Genomic DNA, 26413 nt, shown 5'->3' with positions numbered 1-26413 from the left:
GAATTCTTCATATCAGCCTCATTTTCAATAAGAATAACAATATCGTCGGCATATTATAAAATGCTGATCTTTTCATCTTCAATATTTACTCCCGAAGTTGGTCGTGAAATTTCTGTCGCGAGGTCACTGATAAAGAGAGAGAACAGAATAAATGCCTCCACTTTTGGTGTCTTGATATACTTTCACTAATCACTGAAAACATTAGTATGATGTTGGAACAGTAGTTGTGCAGTTCTTGATAACTGAAACTCAATTGAGGAGGCATATCACACCAGAGAAAACTGATCTGAATATGTAGGATGTATCGCATATTTTTAAGTTGAAAACTTTAAAATTGACTATATTCAGCGAACAAGTGCAGTTTTAGTGGAAAGTAACGGAGGAAAAAATTAAAGATTTCGAATTCACAACCTACATACAGATCGACTGTCAAGCGTTCACCCAATGAACCAAACGGCTTGACATTAGAATTATATGTACACGTACATCAAAATGTTATTTGTATTTATTTTTCCAATTCAGTTTTGAAAAGAAGTCAGCCATTATGACGATGCGTTATTCATCCTTAAGGGTATCTGAGGATGTAACTTGTTCTGACATATTTCATAAGAACTCGTGCTTGATGAACTTCTATTACAAATAGTGATATACCGGTTACAACTGTTCAGCCAAAATTAGCATAGCTATCGTAGAAATGTCAAAGGGTAGTTCTAAAGACATAGAGATGGAATCTATGTATTTTATCAAAACTGAAGGAAGCATGTCTTGACATAGCAATTTTTCTTACTAAAAAAAAGTCAGAACACAGGCGGCGAGCAAAAATATATACAACATGTGTTAAAATGGTATTTCTCGTTGTATGTGCTCATCTTATTCCGAGCCTAAACTTCTGATGGAATTGTTCATTTTCTTGCGTTTTTCAACAAATGCTCGTGTCCGAGCGAAGTGAGGGACCAAATTGAGTAGCGAGAGAAAAACATGCCAGGTACAAGTTTCACACGAGTAATTAAAGTTTTTGTTTAACTTACAACTTTTTCTAATCAAGATCATTAGAATCTATCTATCATTAGAATCTATCTTGATTGGTGCAATTCTCTTCTGGTTGGATGTTATTAGTAGCCTCAAGTTAAGTTTACGTATATTCAGGGCAGTATGGAGCGCCAAATTAACATAAACGCAAATAATTGAATATATCTTTAATTACTTGAAGATAACATCAATTCAATTTATGCGCGCAACAATTCAATTAATTAAAGATCTTTTCAAATAATCAGGGACGAAAGCAATAATTGAATTGATGTGCGCATGAAATCAATTATTGTTCTCATCAAATGAATTCATACACACATCAAATCTAACAGATATGTGGGTGATCTGGGCAACCATAAGAAAAAGGTGTTTGATGATTTCCGGCGAAGGGGTGCTTGACGAAGACCCACATCACTTTAGCAGGACCTGTTTAGTACACAGGCTTGGATTCGAATTTACTATGAAAGAGTATCCTTGTATAGTAATCAGGCTCCCAAGCGATGTAAGTGCCTGTTGTTTAGTACCAGAGAAAGAGCGTAACGAGGGTTTCAAATTGTGTAACGGACACATGTCATTTCAATATTGCACCACAACAAGAGTGAGGACAGTATATTTGAGTGAGGTTCGTTTAGACCGCGTAGTTTCTGAACTTCCTTCACCTGGATATAAATTATAACGCCACAGACAGACCAATGTGTGGTCCATTCAGTCTGGATTGTAACGGCCATGATTATAGCGCCCCTTACACGTGCGTAATTGTAGCCGAGTCGATTTGTTGTTGTGTTCGTGTAATACATGTACTGGTGGAATATTCTGCAAACATTTCCGAACATGGGGAAGAATATTGACAATTTCCTTAAACGAATCTATCATTGGCACTATTAAACAAAACAACTCTGGTCCTTTCCTGTTAATGGTCATAAAAGTTAAATTCTTTCACATTTAGAGGTAAAAATAAAATGTAGATGTTTTATCATTTTATTGACAGTTTAAATGTAAATTCAGAGATTTAAACACACCATTTGGAAGACGCCGAATAACTTTCACATCCGATAATTTCTCATAATAGTCAAAATTTGTCTCCCTGAAAATCCAAAGAAATAAAAATGAGTACATGTATAATACTTGAAGAAACGATACTGGAAAATCGTGGAAATTACTGTGAAATCTTACACTGTGTATCTTGGATTGTGAATGTTTATTGTGTAATAATAGAAGGTCATGTTAGGGTGGACTCCTCTGACAAACAGAGTATTGCTGGCCGAGTTAAAGCCGTCAGCTACCAATCTGCTGACACTGTCATGGATAGATTGGAAAGACTGGAATTGAAAAAAATCAAATGTTACCAGGAAAATTTCATATCTTCAATCAAATGTTACCAGGAAAATTTCATACCTTCAATTAAATGTTACTAGCAATCATATGTTGATAAAAGAAAAGTTTAAAATATAATGTTTGAGTTTTCATCGTATTGCCGTATGAACAATGTTTTGAAAGGATTTTGGAACATTACCTAACGTTACTAACGCATGAGCGGATTTAAAGGAGGGTCGGCGGTCCGGAACGCGCCCCCCCCCCCCCCCCCGGAATTTGCAAAATATATAACATGACAATAATTATGATATATCTTAGCAATGTCACAAACTCAGAGTTTGACTGTCATCTTCGTTTATCATTTAAAGTAGCCTAGATATTAATAGATTTTTACTCATTGTAATCTGATTTCCTTGCAATTCTAACATTTGCTAATAGATGCAATACAGGTACCATGGATGAAAGGGATTTTGGTCTCCTGCATGCAGCAGCGAAAGGCTGACAAGCTTTGCAGTCGGACAGTTGCATGTCCAACATCAAAATATATTTGTTACACAACCTTTTACTGCTTATAAGAGAAAGTCATTGGGAAAACATTTGCCCATTTAAACATCAGAATTCAGAACACCACTTGAGTGCCAGATCTGGTTATCACACAACCAATATGGCATCCGAAGTGCAATCTTCGTCTCACTCCAAATAAACTCGATCAGCAAACCAGGCACAATATCATCGCAATATAAAGTTGCTTGAAAAATTAGTAGATACGGTCATTCTCTAAAGGGAAACAAAATATTCCTCTCCGAGGACACGGATATAATGACACAAGTGATTCCTCAAATAAAGGAAATTTCCTGGCAATACTACAGCTGTTGGCAAAGCACGACAAGCACCTCTGCTCTCATGTACAGACATCAAACAAGAATGCCTTATATACCAGCAAAACCATTCAGAATGAGGTTATCCAAATCATAGGGAATCACTTGAAATTCATTTAGTAGTAATCCCACCGGACGTAGTTTCTGTGCCAAAACTTTTGATAATTTGACCTGTAAATCTTCTAACGTTGTCTACTCTAAATGAGTGTAACCTATGGCTATGTGGCTTAATTTATGTGGGAGAAACTAAGGGTTCATTTAATAAAAAGAATATCAGGGCACACATTTCAAATAAATAATGGTGGTAACCAACTTCTTTACATGCATTTCCATTCACCGAACCACTCCATCTTGTCCATGAATTTTGGATTTTTGGAAAAAAACAATCCAACATTAAGTACGCCTTTTCTTAGACAACGAGAAGATCACTGGATCAGGACCATAGGTACTGCTTTTCCATATGAATGCAATGATAATGTATATGATGTGGGAAATTTGACTAGTCTTTAAGGAAATAACGTGAATGTGATGGGACTCTTTCCCAATACACAAAGACGGAAACGCAGTCATGGACATCGTTCATATAACAGACCAAGTATGAATGATGTCACGTTTGATTAACTTTTACCTTACGTCAACAGACAATAAGGGCCACATCATATTCGCACAAAACTTTACTCTGTTCCATTGAGAGTTATTACATTATTTCGAGAAGCTACAGCTACTCTATACTTGGATTCTTTAACACCTGAATGTCGACTGAACTCTATGATTATGGATGTTGCCCATCACAGGCTCTTTAAACCACCACGGGTCATGGATGATATTCCTTCCAAATCATGCCGCCGGTTCCTAAAGCTCTTTACAAACAAAGGAATAGATGCCATAAACAACATTCTTCGTCAAAAAAAAAGTTCAGTCGTGTATTCCAACTTATTTCACGCTCAAGTCTACACCCAGTATTTCCTACAAATATACTTCTACTATTGCATCTAAACTTTTTAATTATAAACAAACTTTGCAGTGCCTAGATATACACCATCTTATACTTAATCCACCTACGTGTTCTTGTTCTTCATCTTCTTTCAACAGTAGTTCAGCTGGACATGTCATTACTGGTGATGTTGATATAGTTGAAAATGAGGACCTCAAATCACTAATTCTAAACGGTTCTAGATACAGAGAACCTCGGTCTTTCAATTGGCGACAAAAACATCATCTTTATTATGAATTCTGTCGAAGATTATGCCAGACAATGGGCTAAGTATGAAAAGAAGAACTTGATACATTGCCAGAATGGATTAAAAGTATAGGAGGAATATTAAAATCCCGCATTAGACATATTAAAACAAAAGTACGTACCATCTATCCTTCTGTGTTTAGTAAACCAGAAGTGATAAAAGAATTAGATAGGTTACATAATGAATATGTTTTGGTTCCACCTGACAAAGCTTGTAACAACATTGTCTTTGTTTGTAAGACTCATCATTACAACTGTATTTTAAACGAACTTCGCAGGGGCCTCCGTGGACGAATGGTTAAAACATCGCGCTCAAAATCACACGGCCTCTCACCTCGAATCCCGCTCGCGCCGGTAAGTGAGAAAGTTTCCCAGTTTACTTTTGGAAGGTCGGTGGTCTCTTCCCAGGTACATTGCTCTGGGTTCTCTCTTCCACCAATAAAAACTGGGCGCCACCAGATAACTGAAAAATTGTTGAGTGTGGCGGAAAACATCAATCAATCATGAACGAACTTGGCATTAATTCCACTTTGGTAATCGTACTTTTACTCCAACTGCCATTTCAAGAGATGAAATTCTTCAAAACCATGCTTCCGTTTTAGACACATTTAATATCCCAGTCAATGGGTCGAATGAATATGAGTTACCGTACCTATATTGCATTCCTAAACTACATAAAAACCCTTACAAACAAAGATGCAATGCTGAATCCAGTAAGTGCTCTACCAAGCCCCTATCTTTGCTCCTCACGAAAATATTAACAGCTGTGAAGGAGAAACTTCAAATTTACTGTGCAACTACATATGCCAGAAGTGGTGTAAATCAAATGTGGATTCTAAAGAATTGTAAAGAACTTTTAGTAAACTTAAAATCACAAAACTTTTCTCAAATCAACAACATCAAAACGTATGACTTGTCAACTCTTTACACGACCATTCCTCACGATAAATTAAATACTATACTTTTTGACATCATAGACAGTTGCTTCTTCAACAAAAATGGAAAACAGAAATATTCATATCTAGTGTTCAGTCATCCAAAAAAATACTTTGCTAAACACCACTCTGATTCCACGCACAAGGACTCTGAAGTTGAAATAAAAATATGATAGAGTTCTTCATTGACAATATCTTCGTGGTCTTTGGTGATCAGGTCTTCCAACAGTCTGTTGGAATCCCCTTGGGCACGAATTGTGCTCCTTTGTTAGCTGATCTGTTTTTATATTCATATGAAGCAGAATTTATTCAAAAACTTGTACGTGAGAAGAAAAAATCTCTTGCTGTGGCCTTCAATTCGACATTTGAATATATCGACGACAGTTAATAACTTTTCATTAATATGTTGATTCGATATATCCATCTGAACTCGAAATAAAAGACACCACAGAGTCGTCCACTTCTTTATATCTCAAAACTGATTCGAAACGCAACAGCTTGTTCTGCGTATGGTTAGTTTTTAAATCAAGGCAAGCTACTGACAAACAAGTTGATGGATGGTACAGGGGTTTCAACAGACTCATTTAAAGTCAGCATTTCGCAACTTCTATGGTCGTTATAACAATCTAGTTTGCCAATACAACCTTGGGTCAAATGCTATCTGACGTGTTTCATACCGATTGTAAGACCGTTCTTAGCACAAAGACTTTGACTACGGATTGCTCCGTTTACCTGATTAAGATATGGGGCTCACGGTGGTTGTGACCGGTCGACAGGGGATGCTTGATCCTCCTAGGCACCCGATACAACCTCTGGTGTGTCCAGGGGTCCGTGTTTTCCCAACTACCTATTTTGTATTGCTTATAGGATTTATGAGATTGATCACTGTTCGTTATCTTCACCTTTCATCAGAGGTACTGAAATTTTTTAAGGATTTACAAAAGAGGGTTTTTATTTCATCATGGCCGATGAGGTAACTGACGAGTATGCAAACAAAAAGTTGTTTTTTTTTCTTGTATTTTCGATTTCTACATACAGTAGTAGATATCACCCTGCCGCCATTAAGGAGGAATTCCCTGACTTTGCAAATATAGGTAGAACTACTGGGGAGGGCATTGCAAATAAACTTATTGAAATCCTCCGCTTGCTTGCAATTTCGATTGAGAACATACAAAGGCAAGCATACGACCGTGCATCAGCTTTGGCATCGGGAAAACGATGGTGTCGGGGACGGATTAAGTCTGTCAACTGACTGCCTTTGTACTCTCACTATCGGAGTCATGTATTGAATCTGAACATCGCTTCACTATGCACATTACCCCCTGTGAGGAACATTATAGATGTCCTTAATTCAGTGTTCATTTTCTTCGACAGTTCCTCTAAACAACAAGGGTTTCTCGAGACTATTAAAGAAAGCGACGAGTGTATAGAATTTCCCTGAAGGGAACTACAGTAATTGGAATCTGTAAGACTAGGTGGGTTGAGCGTCATATCTGTTTTGCTGTGTTCTACAGTATGTACCAGCACGTCATCAAATGTCTGAATCACATACTCAATCAAAACATTTGTCTTTGCAAGGTATGTCCTCAATACAATATTAAAGCCTTTGACTGTTAAACTTCAAAAGAGAGATAATGACATTTCCATTGCAAGGGGGTTAATTGAGGAGCACGTGGACGGGATCAAAGAAATTCGTGGAGAGGTCGATGCCGAATTGGAGTCGTTCTTTCATAATGCAAAACAAATTGCAGACGACCTTGATATAACGATTAAAACCAAGAGTTTGCTCAAAGCAGCAATACAGGGGAAACAGATGTGGTAATCTAAGAGACTATTGGCGATCTCTTGTGGCTATTCCGTTTCTTGTCTTTTCCTCAAGGAATTGGATAAAATGTTTCAGAAAGAGGATCAGGCAGCACATTCGATATGCATCACTGAAGAGACCTTATTTGTCGAAATGCGCATCTGATGGATCAAAATTGGTACCGTATAAGTTTTACAATATGTTCTTTGTTGCCTGTCAATGTTTCATCGGAAAATTTGTCCAAACTGGCTCCCCAGAACTACATTTTTGTGGGAACGACCTGCCTTGTCTTTTTGTAAAGGACTTGGAGAAAGAACTCCAAAGACTGGAGACAATATTATTTAAACATGAACAAAGAAACTTCAGACAAGCTATGCAATCTGCTCAATCTTTTCAACCATGTTTACCAAAACGTGGAAATTCTTCTGTACATTGGATGTGTTTCACAATCAAAACATATGAGGCAGAAAGGTTCTTCTCTGGGCATCAAGACTTACATTCGCAGTACTGTGCAAGAAGAGAGATTGACTGAACTTGCACTGATGCATTCTTCACCACTCATTAGAAATTTACCCCTCAAAATTTAACATTTATAATCGTTTATCAGGCAGCGAAACTGATGGTTATTTCAGTCAAGTCTCTCTCGCAAAACAACACGTCAACTCCTACTAGAAAACACCAAGACAAAGGAATGGCTCGCGTGGCGAAGTGGTTGAAACATTTCGTTCTAGGGTCGGGAACTAAGGAGTTGCTCCTTATATCGCGGATAAAAATCCCACTGCGGGACGTGAAGGCCGGTCCTTCGGATGATACCATATAGTCGGAGTAGATGCACGAAAAAGATCCGGACACTTACTGGTCATTAGCCATGAGAGCCCTCCACCTCTCTCTAGTTTTTTTCTTGACAAAGGATCGACTCCCCCCCCCCCCCGGTAAAAATCCTGGATCCGCGCTTGAAACATGTAATCTCTAACACCAAGTAGATGACATCTATTTACTTACAGACCAGTTCTGTCCCCTGTCTGTACTTGATCCACAGTAAGCTCGATTACCGACCAAGAAACAGCCGTAACTAATGTTTCCCAAGTCAACAAAGCTGCATTTAGGTGCCACCTCTGTGTTCAGACTCTGTGATGTGATGAACGCCTGAACGGCTCGGTATTTAGGAACGGTGGAAAAGGGTTGTCCAGTGTATTCAAGTATGCCCCAACTTCCGTACTGAGAATATTTTCCACATGATGCAAAATAATTAAATAAACCACCTGGAATAGAAAAAAGAAACTAAAAATTAAAACACATTCTACGTACAGACACAAAAGGGTTTATCTACAATCTTAATCAGAAGGAGTAGCTTAATTTATATTGGTTTATAGGTCTTCAGTTCAAACCCCAGGCCCTAATCGTTACAAAAAAGTAATGACTGTTCCTTCAATGATTTTTGGATGCGGCAGATGACCAGTGTTACGGTATACGTTAGAATGATATGTAATGATTGTTAAATGGCCAACAGTGCTTGACAAAATCCATGCCATTTCATCTGAAGCTGATGACATATTGATATGGGCGAAACATCGGATATACATTCATATTACTGCCATGGAAAAATTGGTTACGTTGGAATCATCATATCTACATTTCCAATGTTCTTACCTTCGATATCTTTACCAATTAAAATGATAGTCATTTCCTCATTTGAACAATGTACATAACAACCATGATAACTGTAGTACGACTACTTTAACGGCTGGCAAGTCCGACAGAAATGAAAGTAGAATGAAATATAAAAAATAAATTTGATTTTTGAAAAATACATGAAGATATGAACTGCAATGCTTCACGCCAGCATAATTTTTTTAAATGTTGCCTGATCCGTAATACAAATCATGTGGTGCATTTTAGAACATTGCAATATTATTTCTGTTTTAATATATAAAAGTACAAAATTATCCCTTGTTAAAGTTCAAAATAAAACAAAATGACCAATGATCCTTATTTTAAAAAGTACAAAATTATCCCCAATACTCTGTTAAAGGTCGACATTCTATACTACCAACCTGGCGAAGTGCTGTGTTTTATGACAATTTCATTCCAAATATTTAAGAGGTTGCTGTTCAACGTCTCCATGATGACATTTCTATTTATGTTTGTCAACTTGCTGGTTACATCCGTGTGATAGGGCGCTTTCTCAACAATGTGCTGTCCTCCCTCGTACATCAGTAAATGCAAGTCGTGATCCTGAAAAAAAAAATTCAAGAGAAGTTAATGAACGAAGAGCCTTAATGATAATTTGTTGGGTTTTTTAAATGAAGCCCCTTATGTAATTTCCGTACAAGAATACTATTGCTGAAAACTTGAAATTTGCAGAAAACTTGAAGTGTTACCTTAGCAACTCCCATGTAATGTGAGAAAGAAGACCGTGTTTTGTTCTGAATGTAGTCGGTACATATGGACAAGACTTCATCATACGACATCGTTCGCACCGATGACATCTGTTATAGGAATAAATCTAGTATAAAGCGGAGAATTTTTAAACAGCGTAGTAATTTTCACATAATAAATACTGATATTTTAAAATGTGTTAGTTAAGTTAAACTCTCTATTCCATTCATTACATAACATTGCAATATACAAATGTATAAAATACAGGTGAAAATGCAGATTTTTATTCAGAAATAAAAGTATATCAGAAAGATAACATATTTTGTTATTTCATTGTTGTTATCCTACGTGACCACATATATCCAAGGTGTATGCAGAGATATTTTGGAACAACTTCACTGATATTAAAAGTCCCTTACATATTTGGACGTTAGATCACAAGTAAAATAGCCCGTGATAGCCAGAGCCGTGAAATCGTGCACCCTGGTCCCCAGATCTTCCAGCGCCTGTCGAGTGTACTCCTCATAGCCTGTCTGCCAGGCCCAGGGTAGTACCAACTTATCAAAGGAAGCGCCGTAAACCTGTAAATCATTCATACTATGCAAAAATAGAGGTTATAAACAAATATTACAAAAAATAAAGTACTGTTTTCACAGAGAAATACTGATACTTCACTCTATTTGATTAAAATCAGATCTTCTCCAGAAGATTTGATTTCAACTACAAAAAATATTTGTTGTAGACTTTTAGCCCACTAACACTGATGTTTCTCCTTCCATTTTCCAAACTCAAAAAAAAAGAAACATTTAAATTAAGTTCGCCTATACACACACACACACACACACACACACACACAGATATATATATATATATATATATATATATATATATATATATATATATATATGAGCTTCAAACAAGGAACAGTGTTGTGAACATATGATCGTAAATTAAACTTTCCAACATGCCAAATATCAAACGCCTATTTCAAAAGACAAAAAAAGTCCGAACAAAAATTATACCCAAAACATTTTATTATTTGACCTTTACATAAAAGGTCAAGGTCAAAGATAATCAAAAATGGCACGCGACATTCTGTCTTATGGTATATCCACATACCATATATCAAAGACCAAGCCCAAACATTCTATTATTTGGCCTTTACACAAAAGGTCAAAGGCCATCAAAAATGGTATGCGACACACTGTATTATCGTGGTATACCCATATACTAAATATCAAAGGCCTATTTCAAAAGACAAAAAAGTTATGGCCCGGACAAACTTTGTATAATCGAAGAAGAAGAATTCACACTAAAACATTATGTCTATCTTCTGGGAAAGGGAGACATAATAGATTGATATCTTACCACTATCCTCAATACATTACCGATTTCCAAATTTGTCCCATTTCATGTGAACGTTTGTTGTAATATTTAAATCCGGCTTTCCATGCAGCAGTATCTAATCCCAAAGAGAGTCCTTTCTCTGTAGCATAGTGGTTTTGACGGAATATGCCATTCCATACTTCATTTGAATACTCTACATATACCTGTAAGAGATCATTTCACAACTTCCGGTATCAGTTAACATTTTACAACTTCCGGTATCAGTTAACATTTTACAACTACCGGTATCAGTTAACAATTAAAATGACAGAAACTACTAGTTTCAAAGCGAAGAAATTGAAACAGAATTTACATTGTAAGAATGAACTTGATCTGTATGAAGCATTTTGTGTGAAGTTTGTTAAATAAGCTATACACATGATAAAACTTCCAAGGAAGTAGTACGTGTTACGAAAACTGTAAAGCTTTGTCGATGAACCAAGATCGAAGAACCTTCGCCATCTAATCTCTAGAAAAATACCTAATCACATGTACTACCACGAATACATAAAATTCACATCAAAAAATCCCTCAACAACTCTATGTATGTAATGTAGCTAACGAAGAGAATGACATCCATTTATTCGTGTATCAGTGGATGAACTACACACCCTTAAGTCTGGTCGAAGACTTTGTTTCACTTGTGTCGCGAACTTCATTATGAAATCATCATCTGCTGCATGAGGCATGTTGAACCAAGGACTGGCTCCCATCTGGTTAGAAAGCAAGATGGCGTATTCTAAGGCGCCACCGTCACTACCGCCCTGCGTGTGGTCTGCTGTGGTCTTTCGCGCCTTCCATGTTGTCGGCTCCGGCTTTGTTCATATAATACAAACGGTCAGTACAGTCGAACATTAAGCATATTATCAATCTGAATATTTGCGCAAATGTACCTTATTCTTTATTATCGGATAAAAAGAAATATGAATCACAGTGAATGTCTTGGAACATATGAACACATATAGAGAATACGTTAATATCTAGATGTCGTCCGATATTAACCTAAAACCAATTGACTCACTGTATGGGCGTTTGTATGGAGGAAGTCCATGTATCTGAACTCTGAATATCTTGCCAAGCTCTCCAAAAACAGTGGATAGAACGGGAACTGTTCGTGTCTGGCTTCAAAGCCGGGTAGGATGACGCGCAAATTGTGAAGTGGGTTGGCCGGATTCGTACGAAGAAGTCTGATGCCCAGGCCGGATTGACCAATCGTGACGTTTATCAGAATACGCCCTGGTTGTAATATCAATGACGATTTAGATGTTTATCAGAATACGCCCTTTAATGGTTGTAATATCAATGACGATTTAGATGTTTATCAGAATACGCCCTGGTTGTAATATCACGATTTAGATGTCAGGTAAGTTTGCTGTACATCTTCCAGAAAGCAGCGAACTATCGTTACTCGTTGGATAAAATGCCCAGCGATACTTCTTACTGTTGAAAGTTGGTAAACTGTAGACACACACAGTTCTGTCTCTTTGTTCTGTTACTCACCTTTGCCGGAATAGATTTTTTGGTAGTGAACTAAATTGAGTTCAATATCTCCCTCGCCATCATAAAGAATAGTGTAAACTCCCGTGGGAGTGTGAGACAAACTCCTCAGCATCAATTTCTCCAAAGCCAAATCATCTGAAGAAGAATTTCTGTTAAGTACTTTATACTTATCTTGTTCTGTAGAAGATGGGTGAACAAGGCAAGGAAAATACCTATTCATCTAAATACATACCTTAAACATATTTTCTATCATATAATTTTTGTCATAAACTGATATTTGACATTTTTATTGTTTGACAATATAAAAAATCGGTGATGAAATAGAATACTCTAATGTTGAAATATAAAAATGCATATAAAAAGCTCATAAAAATATGCTGGAGTTCCTCATTGACAATATCTTCGTGGTCTTTGGTGATCAGACTCTTATAAAGCAGAGTTTATTCAAAAGCTTCTACATAAGAAGAAAAAATATCTTCAACTCGACATTTAGATTTATTAAATACCCATCAATGTTTCGGGTTTTTTTTTGACACTGTGGATTTCACAGAGTGTGATCCGGTTTTCCGGATCACCACACTGTGGTTTTCTGATTCCGTATCAGTATCCTCTGAAACTGATAACGTCACAATGCATCAACGCAACGTTTTTTGTGTGGAATATTGACTGCGTCACAAACAAAACAGAGTACACAAAATATAATTGCACTGTATGTCTGAATTTTTGATAATTTGGATTAAATTTAGTATCTTATAAATGTGGATTTAAAATGCATAAGAGGGTATATAATAAATTCATCATTACTACAGTAACTTGATCCGAAGTGTTGAATCACGTCTCGTTGACAGGCGCGGATCATCAGATCAAACTCGACGCTTCGCGTCTCGTGTGATCTGATGATCCGCGCATATCAACTCGACGTGATCCGACTCTTCGGATCAAGTTACTGTAGTAATAATAATAATAATAATTATATATATATATATATATATATATTTATATATATATATATATATATATATATATATATATATATATATATATCGACAACATTTTACGTATTAACAATGTAGCAATATTCCATCATCATCTAAATGTGGTGTTTATATCTCTCATCTGATTCGATACGCAAGAGCTTGTTCTGCGTATGATCAGTTTTTAAATCGAGACAGGCTACTGACAAACAAGTTGATGTTATAGGTGTTTCAACAGTCTCGTTTAAAATCAGCGTTTCGCAAATTCTATGATCGTTATAATGATCTAGTTTGCCAATACAACCTATCATTGGGCCAAATGCTGTCTGACATGTTTCTTACCATTTTTTAGCCGTTTCTGGCACACTGATTTTGACTAAGGATTACTCCGTTTACCTGATCAAGATATAGGGCTCACGGTGGGTGTGATCGGTTGACAGGGGATGCTTACTCCTCCTAGGCACCTGATCCCACCTCTGGTGTGTCCAGAGGTCCGTGTTTGCCCAACTCTCTAGTTTGTATTCCTTATAAGAGTTATATTATGAGATTGATCACTGTTCGTTATCTTCGCCTTTCATTAGCCACCAAAAATATGAAAATAATAGAGATACATGTATTAGATGTATCAAGCCCATTACCTGAAATGATCTACTTACATATCATCTTTGTATCCAGTGGTTTAAACCGCTCGACCAACTACATGTATCTTACAATATTCATTGAGATTTAAATCATACATGACATCCGTCTTCAATGTATGGGAATATTGTTTTTACAAAACGCTATTATTTTGTTTACGATTTTTTTTTTTTTACATCTTTCATCTATAGTGGGTCATTGCTCCACCTTTTTTAACATTGAAAAATATATGTTTTTAGTTTTTCTAAAAGTATTTGATTCCAAAAAAAAATAGAGAGTCGACCAACACACATTGAAATTTAACCAAACTCGACTATAAAATGGTCGACAGTTTTGATTGTGTTCTCATTTTCAAGTTCCAATATTTCAAATGATTTAATTTAATTTACTATCTAATCTATAATAAAATAATATACTTTAATACTAATTGACGAATTCTGACTCTTTTTGAGAGTGATTATTTTTGTCTTTCCTATCCACCCACACGTAGGAGCTTTTCTCACCTTGTTCACCATCTTCTTTGACAAAGTTATTCATGTTTTTAGCGTATGATAACATGAAGACATTACATGAAAAACAGTGAATTTCAAATTTGCGAAATTTAATCTTCACAACTGAGAACAACAATTTCACATCACCTGGTAAGCTGGCGGGGTAGCCGTCAGATCTCATGTTTATAGTGGCATGCTCATGGGTGTCCCAAGAATGATTTCCCCACCGCTGAGTTACCCAATTAGAGGACTCTTTGGCGACATCAACAAATTTTATCTCAGAGGAGTAATAAGTCAGTCCACCGAGATTTACTCCAAGCGAGGAATTACGATTAGACATTCTGAAATAAAGATTATCCATGTACTTCAGAGGGAATTCAGTATTAGAATAGAGATATAAACCTTTGTCGAACGTATGAAAATTATGATTCTATATGGCTACATATAAGTAAGTGCACGTCAACTCTGAGTAAAAAAAAAACTTATTCTAAGAAGATTACTTCTACTAACGTGTTTGTATTAGGGAAGTTACTTCTACTAACGTGTTTGTATTAAAGAGGTTACTTCTACTCACGTGTAGGTATTAAAGAGGTTACTTCTACTCACGTGTTTGTATTAAAGAGGTTACTTCTACTCACGTGTAGGTATTAAGGAGGTTACTTATACTGACGTGTTTCTATTAGGGAGGTTACTTTTACTCATATGTAGGTATTACGGAGGTTACTTCTACTCACGTGTTTGTATTAGGGAGGTTACTTCTACTCACGTGTTTGTATTAGGGAGGTTACTTCTACTCACGTGTTTGTATTAAAGAGGTTACTTCTACTCACGTGTTTGTATTAAAGAGGTTACTTCTACTCACGTGTTTGTATCAAAGGGGTTACTTCTACTCACGTGTAGGTTTAATACCTTAATGGATGTTATTTTTACTCAAATGTTTGTATTAAGGAGGATATTTTTACTCACGTGTTTGTATTAAGGAGATTATTTCTATTCACGTGTATGTATAAAAAAAAGGTTAGTTCCACTCACATGTTGATATTAATGAGGTTAATTCTACTCACGTGTTTGTATTAAGGAGATTACTTCTACTCACATGTTGATATTAATTAGGTTACTTCTACTCACGTGTTTGTATTAAGGAGGGTACTTCTACTGACATGTAGGTATTAAGGCGGTTACCTTTACTCACGTATTTGTATTAAGGAAATTACTTCTACTCAAGTGTTTGTATTAAGGAGGTTATTTCTACTCACGCGTTTGTATTAAGGAGGTTGTTTCTACTCACAAGTTAGAATTAAGGAGGTTGCTTCTACTCACGTGTTTGTATTAAGGAGGCCACACGTCTCTCCTGTGTAACCCTCCCAGCATTCGCATTGTCCGTCCCAGCAGGTACCATACTGACACGCACGGCTGCAGCTACAAACACTTGGAGCCATACAGGACTGGCCTGTGAAACGTTGAAAGTTATGCGACATCTTTGCTTTATAAAAGTGTTCGCAAATCTTATGAAAGAAATTATGTTACAAGTGTTTACCATTTGGGCATTGACAATCCCAGACACACTTCCTGTCGAGAACAGACCACTTCCACCCCTCATCACATTGACAGGTATGATCTATGAAGCGATGGATATGATATTTATATAATAAAATATTGATAATATGTGGAGTTACTTTCCTGATTTCTGTTTTGAACATATTTTATTGATCAAATCAAAACGATTGGGAACAAGTTCAAACAAGTAACATTATGAGTATACTAAACTGATGGGTGGAAAAAGATGAATTCAAACATACATGCATATCACCAATTAATATATATCAACTTCGAAATATATTCTGGTCAGGATACAACCCAAAAATGTAATTTTTCTGTAAAAAGTATATATCAGAAATACGCAGTAGCATGTATCTTGAATCTCAAGTTTGCCCAAGCATGGAAATTATATCCTAGATCTAGAAATCACTAATTACCTGGTTTGCAGACCCCGTGTCCTCCGCAATAATTACCTCGTTTGCAGACCCCGTATTCTCCACAACAATTACCTGGTTTGCAGACCCCGTATTCTCCACAATAATTACCTGGTTTGCAGACCCCGTGTCCTCCGCAATAATTACCTGGTTTGCAGATCCCGTGTCCTCCGCAATAATTACCTGGTTTGCAGATCCCGTGTCCTCCGCAATAATTACCTGCTTTGCAGACCCCGTGTCCTCCACAACCACAGTCTCCGGAACAGTCTTTGTTATAGAAACCATCGTAACATGTGCAGAGGCCGGAGTGAGGATTGCAATGTCCATTCCAGTGACAATCATTTGGACAGTGGTGCAGACGTTGTGCGATTGACAACCATGGTAAACCTCTATATTTTTGGACAGGGAGTATGATTAGTTACCGGTATTCTATTCGCAGATGTAGAATATTTTGATCCATCCACTTAACCATACGAGGGTTAACATTCAGCTTTCATTTTTTGAAGTAAGTATGGAAAAGATCGATCGCTATCAGTGCTAGCACACCAAATTGGTGTAGGTTTCAAAAGATACGTCTTTTGTCAATGATTTTGTTTTTATAAAATGACATCTCCATGTGTTCAAACAAAGGAAGAATTTATGAAGTAAAAAATTAGGAAAACTGAAATATTTTCCCAATCCATCGTACTCACTAAATACGTCATTATAACACACACTAGAAGGTGCGATCCTACAGATAGACACTTACCCCGTGAGGCACATTAGAAATAGAACCAATAGTTGTCGCATTGTTAGAGCTTATCACAGCAGAATGTGTAGAATGCAGTCTGTATATAGACATCCTGTACTATAAGGACCATTTGGAACGACCTTCACTTCTTGTGGTCAATAAAATGGACTCTTATCTTTCTTTACATATTATGTTATATCAGATCAATTTATAGCTATATAACTGACGCAAGTAGCTAAATACATGTACATAATCATTGATTAATACACATGTACATGTTTAAAATTTATGAAATTATGAAGCAACTTAGAAAAAAAATTATACATATATAAATATACCACGAAATGTTTCACCGATCAAATTTTCTTCAATGAAACTTCAAGAAAACGATTGGTCCGATTACATACAGAAAATATATACATTGTGGAATCAAAGTACTGAAAGTACTGAAAAACGCTAAGCTGACTTCATGAATTCTGTATGTAATGTTAATGAGCAGGAACAACATTAAAAAAAGGTTTATGCATTATTCTTTATTTTCGCATAACTAAGTAGTACATTTTCTGTAAGAAAATAACAAATATGGATTGGAAGCAATGTCCTGAAACTTTTCAACACGTTGAAATATAAATTTTATATGATGTTGTTAAAACAATGGTCACTATGATAATTTTGATCCCACACTAAACTAAAACCCTGTCCTTGGATCATGAAATTAACAATTTTGGTAAAGGACACCTCTTCTTATTAAATATCTATAATCAGAATTTAGTATCAATAGCATTACCACCGCTGCGGTGGTCCAGAGGTAAAGTGTTCGCTCTGCATGCGGGTTCGAATCCCGGCTGCGACAGACCTAGTTCGTTAAAGAGGTAGTAACAGTTCCATCACCAAACTCTCGGCATCAGGTGTGAATGTCACGGGTCCTCGGAGATGGCCTTTAAAACGGATGTCCCGTGTCACAGTAGGTGTGGCATGCTAAAGAACCCTCACTGCTCAATGGCCATAAGCGCCGAGCATAGGCCTAAATTTGAATCCCTTCACCGGTCTTGGTGACGTCTCCATATGAATTGAAAATTATTGAGAAGAACGTTAAACAAGATACAATCAATCAATAGCATTTAAGGCTATGTTATTGAAATATTTGACAAATGAACACTTTATACCCTGTTTACCTCCCACCCATCTTCCCAAGGCAAGGGTTTCTGATCCGCTCTGCTCCGGTCCCTGGATCATTAAATGCTCTACATGACTATGCATTTTTTTCTCTTACAGATGTGATGTTATAGAGAAGAACATTTTTGGTAGAAAATGTGAAAACAGTTGTAATGGTAGTTTTCGGTATAAAGTGTTCAATTGTTATTACGCAACTAACTTACTGTTGTGTTCCAGTTAAATAGTGTATGAAATATTTTTAGAATACAACTGAAATGAAACAAATCAATAGTTTGATACATATATGTAAGTCACTTATAATAGAAAGGAACAAACAAACTGGACAAAAAAGAAAATTACACATAACCACATACACTAACAAATGCCACATGTCAAAACACACCAGTAATGCAGGGTTATGAAACGCTTTACATCCATTTCATTACCTTACCAGAAATCATTTAAATACACACATAAACATGCATCTGTATGACTTGTACTACAGAATCCAGTGCATAATTATCTGTAAATAGAAATCAAACCATGAAAGTGGAATTATTTTTTGTAATCAATAATGAAGTTATTTTCAATTCAAAATCAGGTTGGAGAGAATCTGAATCCAAATAAGTCCGATAAATACATGTATAACTGAAAACAAAATTTAGGAAGTTATTTAGAAAAGATGTTCATCATACATGTGCAATATTACTTTGAAACTGAATACTGCGTCATCAACAAGAGTGGAGATAGCTCATTTTTAACATGAAAGTTAGTGCAAGAGGATATACTAATTCAAATATGATGATGACTTAGACTAACATATAAGCATGGATTTACATTTAGCAATTGTAGTGATTGTTTGTTATACGTAAATCAAAAAAAAAAAACCAAAAAAAAACAACAACCCAAAACCCAAGAGTTTGCACATAGGTACATTAATTAAACTCTGTACTAATCAACTTGTGTGTATTACACTTCTTGTGTAAAAGCTCATATTCATATTGCAAAGGAGACTCATCCGTTTGTCTGAATGAGACATAATACACATTGCTATTGTTTTAATTTTATAAAACAGTTCTTTATATGAAAATGCTAATAACCTTAGCAAAAAACAATAAGATTCGAAGCTTGTGTAGGAGTTCTAATATGGAAAAAAAAAACGTAACAGAAGTGACTAGCAATAAATATGCAAAATTTACAACATGTAAATGTAGCTAAATGAGAATCCCAAACTAGGCACTGAAAAGTTACAAAAGTAATTTTCAAACGGTAATGTTCAAACCGCTGTTAGAAATAATGAAGAGGCATCTCACCAAAAAACTAAATGCATATTTTTTATATGAAAAGATCGTTCAGCGAAAACAAAATGTGGGGACAGGGAACAACGACAGTACATCCATGCCCCTCCCTCTTCTTCATCATTTGTACGTTCGGAAATACATGTAGCATATGCATGTCATTGTCAATTGTTTGTTTGAAGTACAAAGAAATTGAAAACACGATTACTTTTTGTTGTATGTAGCGTGCTGTGGACCGCAAACCATTTCACATTCATGCTTGACACAATGGCAATGTTTATCTAACACTTGTTCTAAACATATGTATTTCAGCATACAGCCTTCGTAAAATTCCACGCCGTTTTGAATATTTGAAACCGGGGTATTGTCTTCCATAATATAATATAATATAATATAATGTTGTACCTTTTATCTTTTCCTTGCCCCAAGACTATTATTTTTAGTCTCATTTTTGAAACTAAATCATTAAATCAAATTTTATTGTGTTGACGATGATTCTGAAGAATATCTTGGTCCTTTAGAAATAATAAAGTAAGCTTAAGTTACACCGTTGCATCCTCTAAATTTCTGCATGACCGACTTACATATATGATCGGGGAAGGTGTAAGCAGTTACGCAACATCATCCTTCTGAGACACCGATCTCTGTCCTTCGCTGTCAAAGCATAATCGTGCATAAATTCTTTCTCGTTCACAATGGACGCGGATCAGTTAATTTTTTACTGTGTTGCACACATTTTTGCTGCGTCGGACAAAAATTTTACTGAGTCGGAACAGCAGCCAAAACACACGTGGAAAACCCTCCTGATTCGTGTATAGCTTAATGACGTGGCTTCTAATTAAAGATTGCACCATGCAAATTGATTTTCCTGGCCTCTAAGCGCCATGCGAAGGTAACAATGCAAAGGTACCCTAGCTAAAACGGTTTCATATACATATTCTTGAATCACTTTAATTATTACAGACCCAGATTCAAATGGGAATTTTAACTGAAGAATGACCTGCATCTGTGTCTCTCTTTCCCCAAGAATGAGGACAAAAATATCACCCTTTTTATACATATTTTATTCACTGTTCAACGAACTGTATTTCCGGGGGGGGGGGATGCAACTGCAGATATGAATGTTATCCCCGTACTAGATCGGTTGCAAAATTACGACTACTTTAAACACGACTTGACTACAGCGATGCATGAATTCGTCTATAGGTGGCGATAAACCGGAAACATGATGACGAAAGCAAAATCCAACTGGGGGCAATAAGCGCTTAAGCTACGCTTAGCGCTTAAAAATCATCAAGTCTTAATCGAGAGCAGCTTCAGACACAGGACAACAGGACTGGATGTATTTTTTCATCAAGTATGTCCGACACAGAGCTGAGGAAAAAGATTCTCTTTTTGAAAAAGACACTTCATATTGGTGAAGAGCATCATCAAATCGTTTTTCATCCTCGAAAGCTATTCCAAGGAACAGATGTGCGAAATGCAAATCGTCATGCTTACAGACATTAAACACAGTCGCTTCTAGATGTCCAAGTGCCATTATGGCATCTTTGCTTCGACCAAGGTGCTTGTGACACAAAAATTCCAGAAAGTATAAGTATACAAGCGGATGAATAACCATCGATGTTCTTTGAAACAACATATCAAATTGAATTTTGTCCGGGATATTTTTTCTGTTGGGTGTTTTCGTGAAAACATCTGTCTCCTTTTGGATGATCATATCCATGGCCAGCAGCATCTCGCGTTTCTCTTGTAGAGAATGTCTCAGAGGTGTAACTGAAAATGCATACTGAAGTAGTACTTCGTCAAAGTTCAACACGTCAGCATTATTGATACCCGCAAAGAAAGTGAATTTCCCAAATTTCATTTTGGTTTCATCTATGAGTTCAATGACATTTGAGTATTGTTTGATACCATACAAACATGTAGCCAACATCAATGAACCTCTGGTTAAATCCAGCTCTTTTGCCTTGGTAAAGAATTTGATTTGTTCTTCGTGAGACGAAGCTTTTACTGCTTGTCTTTGATACATTGATAAACGCTGACAGGTGACAAATTGGATTTCTACCTCAGACAAGTTTGTTTGATTTTTTGATTCCTCCATTTTATCAAAATGGCACAAGTCTTCCGTGAGAAAAGATGATGACAGTACTCTGAATTCTCTTAAGTAGGACTGGTCAACAAAATACGGTTTTAGAAATGGCATAGTCGTATCTTTGTGATGAGTCATGATGTAAAAGCGTCTCCCGCATTTAGCTAGACAGTTCCATAAACCCATTCTGAAAACGCCTTTGAATGTTTTCAGCAGCTGATTCTTTGCTAGGCCATACACTTTTGATTGAAACATATTTCTCTCTGGAATGAAAAAGTTGGGACACCTTTCGTTTTTTATCCAACAGGTTAGCCGTAACAAACACATCAAACAACAAATCACTATGTTTTCTGGGCGCCAAAGTTCAGGGACTGTATCCTGAATTATCCAAAATGTCAAAGTCTTTATGAAATACGAACAGAGAGTGTTTTCTGGGTAAGAATCCATTTTTTCAATGCATTCTTTAAGGATGATTTTCAGAAGACCATAACATAAAAATTGTGTTTGATTGAAAGCAAACACCAATTTCTTCTCTGCTCTATTGAAGGACAGTCTCCAAAATAAATCGTCAGTTACGTCTTTCACTGGACCTAAAGGGACCAGGTGACAACCATCCAGTGTTATTTCTCGCACCATTTCTTTTGATGGCCAAAGTCGTGATCTGTCGATCCATTCCTTTGCTTGTGGTGGCCAAAATGGACACTCCAATGAAAACGCCATATCGTGATCAGATGACACGCCAGTTAAGGAAATGCATGGACCATGTACAAAAAAATGAATGTTCGGATCTACATCTATGCATTCTTTAACCCACCATTCCTTAAATTTGTGGCTAGAAACATAATTGCGCAGTAAAGCAGACTTGATGCATTGCACATGCTTTTGAGAGGTATCCACACCATCGCTTCGGAACTTCAACAAAACATATCCTTCTTTCCAGTAATCAGAATCTTTACTGATTACGAGATTTAACTTTCTCTCTGAATTCTTTCGCCCCTTATCATATAGCATTTCCACACTTGAATCAAGAACAGTTACATCTTTGAGCACCTTCATGTAATCACGGTCTGTCTTTCCGTGTCGAAATCCCTCTGCAACACTTCCTGTGCATATTGTCTCCAGATACGGATGTAGAATGGACAGTTTGTCTTTCATATTTACTTCAAATTCCTTGACATCCCGTCTCATTTTAATAGATTCTTCAAAACCAATTTGTATATTTAATTCGTTATATAAGCATTTGTTGTGTCGATTGCAGTCTCCGAATGTGTAATCCATGTTTATTCAAATGATTCCTTAATTAATTATGTTATTAGATGGTCCTACAAATTGATATTTATATATATTTTGAAGTACCTTCAGATGATTAATTCAATATACTCTGTGCAAAGTTCAATGACACGTTTACGATAGAAATGTTTTTTAAAAACTTCCTGTGAATGACAAATATATTAATAACTAATTATGTCCTTGCATTTTTTATTCTCTCTCTCCTATGTTCATGTTCACTGCACATATGTACATGTATTGCCGTTCATTGGCACACCAACAATCTATATGGCGGTTGTCGATCATTTAACGATTGTCACAAATATCGCCGACAACTTTATAAACTATGTCATTTTGCATTTTAAAAAGAAAAACGGTCTATCTCATGTGACACACTCCATTTTACACCCGGACATATCAAACGAAATAAATTCTTGTGTTTGTTTTACGTCTCTTTGAGAATTTTTTACTCAGTTCCTACGCTCAGCGCCCAAGGCTGTCACAATGAACGCAGGATACCCCATGGGCCAAAATCTTTGTTACAAATTTTGTAAAAATTATAGTACATGTTTTGATATTGCTAAAGGCCATTACCACAAAAATTCCTTTGAAACTATCTTTATTTTTGCATTATTTACGATTCTAATCCACCACATTTAAAAATACCGCGGTCATTATTCTGCGACATACCTTAATATGTAATAAATGATTATGAGAAATTGGATACTCATCTCGCTTGCACTTGAATATACCACTTATTGATTTACCGATCAAATTTTCATCAATGAAACTTTAAGAAAACGATTGGTCCGATCACATACAGAAAATATAAACATTGTGGAAAAATCATCAAGTCTTAATCGAGAGCAGCTTCAGACACAGGACAACAGGACTGGATGTATTTTTTCATCAAGTATGTCCGACACAGAGCTGAGGAAAAAGATTCTCTTTTTGAAAAAGACACTTCATATTGGTGAAGAGCATCATCAAATCGTTTTTCATCCTCGAAAGCTATTCCAAGGAACAGATGTGCGAAATGCAAATCGTCATGCTTACAGACATTAAACACAGTCGTTTCTAGATGTCCAAGTGCCATTATGGCATCTTTGCTTCGACCAAGGTGCTTGTGACACAAAAATTCCAGAAAGTATAAGTATACAAGCGGATGAATAACCATCGATGTTCTTTGAAACAACATATCAAATTGAATTTTGTCCGGAATGTTTTTTCTGTTGGGTGTTTTCGTGAAAACATCTGTCTCCTTTTGGATGATCATATCCATGGCCAGCAGCATCTCGCGTTTCTCTTGTAGAGAATGTCTCAGAGGTGTAACTGAAAATGCATACTCAGGTAGTACTTCGTCAAAGTTCAACACGTCAGCATTATTGATACCCGCAAAGAAAGTGAATTTCCCAAATTTCATTTTGGTTTCATCTATGAGTTCAATGACATTCGAGTATTGCTTGATACCATACAAACATGTAGCCAACATCAATGAACCTCTGGTTAAATCCAGCTCTTTTGCCTTGGTAAAGAATTTGATTTGTTCTTCGTGAGACGAAGCTTTTACTGCTTGTCTTTGATACATTGATAAACGCTGACAGGTGACAAATTGGATTTCTACCTCAGACAAGTTTGTTTGATTTTTTGATTCCTCCATTTTATCAAAATGGCACAAGTCTTCCGTGAGAAAAGATGATGACAGTACTCTGAATTCTCTTAAGTAGGACTGGTCAACAAAATACGGTTTTAGAAATGGCATAGTCGTATCTTTGTGATGAGTCATGATGTAAAAGCGTCTCCCGCATTTAGCTAGACAGTTCCATAAACCCATTCTGAAAACGCCTTTGAATGTTTTCAGCAGCTGATTCTTTGCTAGGCCATACACTTTTGATTGAAACATATTTCTCTCTGGAATGAAAAAGTTGGGACACCTTTCGTTTTTTATCCAACAGGTTAGCCGTAACAAACACATCAAACAACAAATCACTATGTTTTCTGGGCGCCAAAGTTCAGGGACTGTATCCTGAATTATCCAAAATGTCAAAGTCTTTATGAAATACGAACAGAGAGTGTTTTCTGGGTAAGAATCCATTTTTTCAATGCATTCTTTAAGAATGATTTTCAGAAGACCATAACATAAAAATTGTGTTTGATTGAAAGCAAACACCAATTTCTTCTCTGCTCTATTGAAGGACAGTCTCCAAAATAAATCGTCAGTTACGTCTTTCACTGGACCTAAAGGGACCAGGTGACAACCATCCAGTGTTATTTCTCGCACCATTTCTTTTGATGGCCAAAGTCGTGATCTGTCGATCCATTCCTTTGCTTGTGGTGGCCAAAATGGACACTCCAATGAAAACGCCATATCGTGATCAGATGACACGCCAGTTAAGGAAATGCATGGACCATGTACAAAAAAATGAATGTTCGGATCTACATCTATGCATTCTTTAACCCACCATTCCTTAAATTTGTGGCTAGAAACATAATTGCGCAGTAAAGCAGACTTGATGCATTGCACATGTTTTTGAGAGGTATCCACACCATCGCTTCGGAACTTCAACAAAACATATCCTTCTTTCCAGTAATCAGAATCTTTACTGATTACGAGATTTATCTTTCTCTCTGAATTCTTTCGCTCCCTTTCGTATAGTATTTCCACACTTGAATCAAGAATAGTTACATCTTTGAGCACCTTCATGTAATCGCGATCCGTCTGTCCATGTCGAAATCCCTCTGCAACACTTCCTGTGCATATTGTCTCCAGATTCGGATAAAAAATGGACAGTTTGTCTTTCATATTTACTTCAAATTCCTTGACATCCCGTCTCATTTTAATAGATTCTTCAAAACCAATTTGTATATTTAATTCGTTATATAAGCATTTGTTGTGTCGATTGCAGTCTCCAAATTTGTAATCCATTTTTATCCAAATGACTCCTAAATGCTGTTATTAGATGGTCCTACAAATAGATGTTTATATTTATTTTCAAGTACTTTCAGATGATTAACTCAATTGACTGTATCATGTACATGTATATAAGAAGTTGAATGACACATATAAGATAGAAATTAATTTTAAATGCACATATTCGTGAAATTCTTTTTTTTAAAAACTTCCCATGAATGATAAAATATAAATAATTATGTCCTTGCATTTTTGATTCTCTCTCTCTCTCTCCTTTCTATGCTCACGTCCACCGCACATATATTGCCGTTCATTGGTACATCGACAATTTATATAGCTGTTGTCGAGCATTAAACGATTGTCACAAATTATCGGCTGCGACTTTATAAACTATGTCATTTTGCATTTAAGAAAAA

At 36.3% G+C, this 26413-nt stretch overlaps 3 protein-coding genes across 3 annotated transcripts; all 3 read right to left on the bottom strand.

The window, feature by feature from the left end:
* Nucleotides 1-1991: 1991 nt before the first annotated feature.
* LOC125646397 (uncharacterized) lies at nucleotides 1992-17403 on the bottom strand. Its single transcript, XM_048872643.2, has 15 exons — nucleotides 17291-17403; nucleotides 16762-16931; nucleotides 16107-16187; nucleotides 15890-16019; nucleotides 14717-14910; nucleotides 12466-12600; nucleotides 11987-12201; nucleotides 11577-11780; nucleotides 10968-11129; nucleotides 9999-10160; nucleotides 9582-9689; nucleotides 9255-9435; nucleotides 8203-8462; nucleotides 2203-2348; nucleotides 1992-2113 (listed from the first exon to the last, which is right to left on the bottom strand). The coding sequence occupies exons 1-15, from the start codon at nucleotides 17329-17331 to the stop codon at nucleotides 2008-2010; spliced, it is 2295 nt and encodes a 764-aa protein (XP_048728600.2). The 5' UTR covers nucleotides 17332-17403; the 3' UTR covers nucleotides 1992-2007.
* A 3365-nt stretch (nucleotides 17404-20768) lies between these two features.
* LOC125683809 (uncharacterized) lies at nucleotides 20769-23095 on the bottom strand. Its single transcript, XM_048925279.2, has one exon. The coding sequence runs from the start codon at nucleotides 23093-23095 to the stop codon at nucleotides 21026-21028; it is 2070 nt and encodes a 689-aa protein (XP_048781236.1). The 3' UTR covers nucleotides 20769-21025.
* A 593-nt stretch (nucleotides 23096-23688) lies between these two features.
* On the bottom strand, nucleotides 23689-26012 carry LOC125683808 (uncharacterized). Its single transcript, XM_056139798.1, has one exon. It carries the CDS (start codon nucleotides 26010-26012, stop codon nucleotides 23943-23945), a length of 2070 nt encoding a protein of 689 aa, XP_055995773.1. The 3' UTR covers nucleotides 23689-23942.
* Nucleotides 26013-26413: the final 401 nt, after the last annotated feature.

The sequence above is a fragment of the Ostrea edulis genome, chromosome 6, assembly GCF_947568905.1.
Source record: "Ostrea edulis chromosome 6, xbOstEdul1.1, whole genome shotgun sequence".
In the NCBI taxonomy this organism is placed as follows: Eukaryota; Metazoa; Mollusca; class Bivalvia; order Ostreida; family Ostreidae; genus Ostrea; species Ostrea edulis.
Note: the sequence above shows the minus strand (reverse complement) of the source record. Positions and strands in the feature narration are given on the sequence as shown.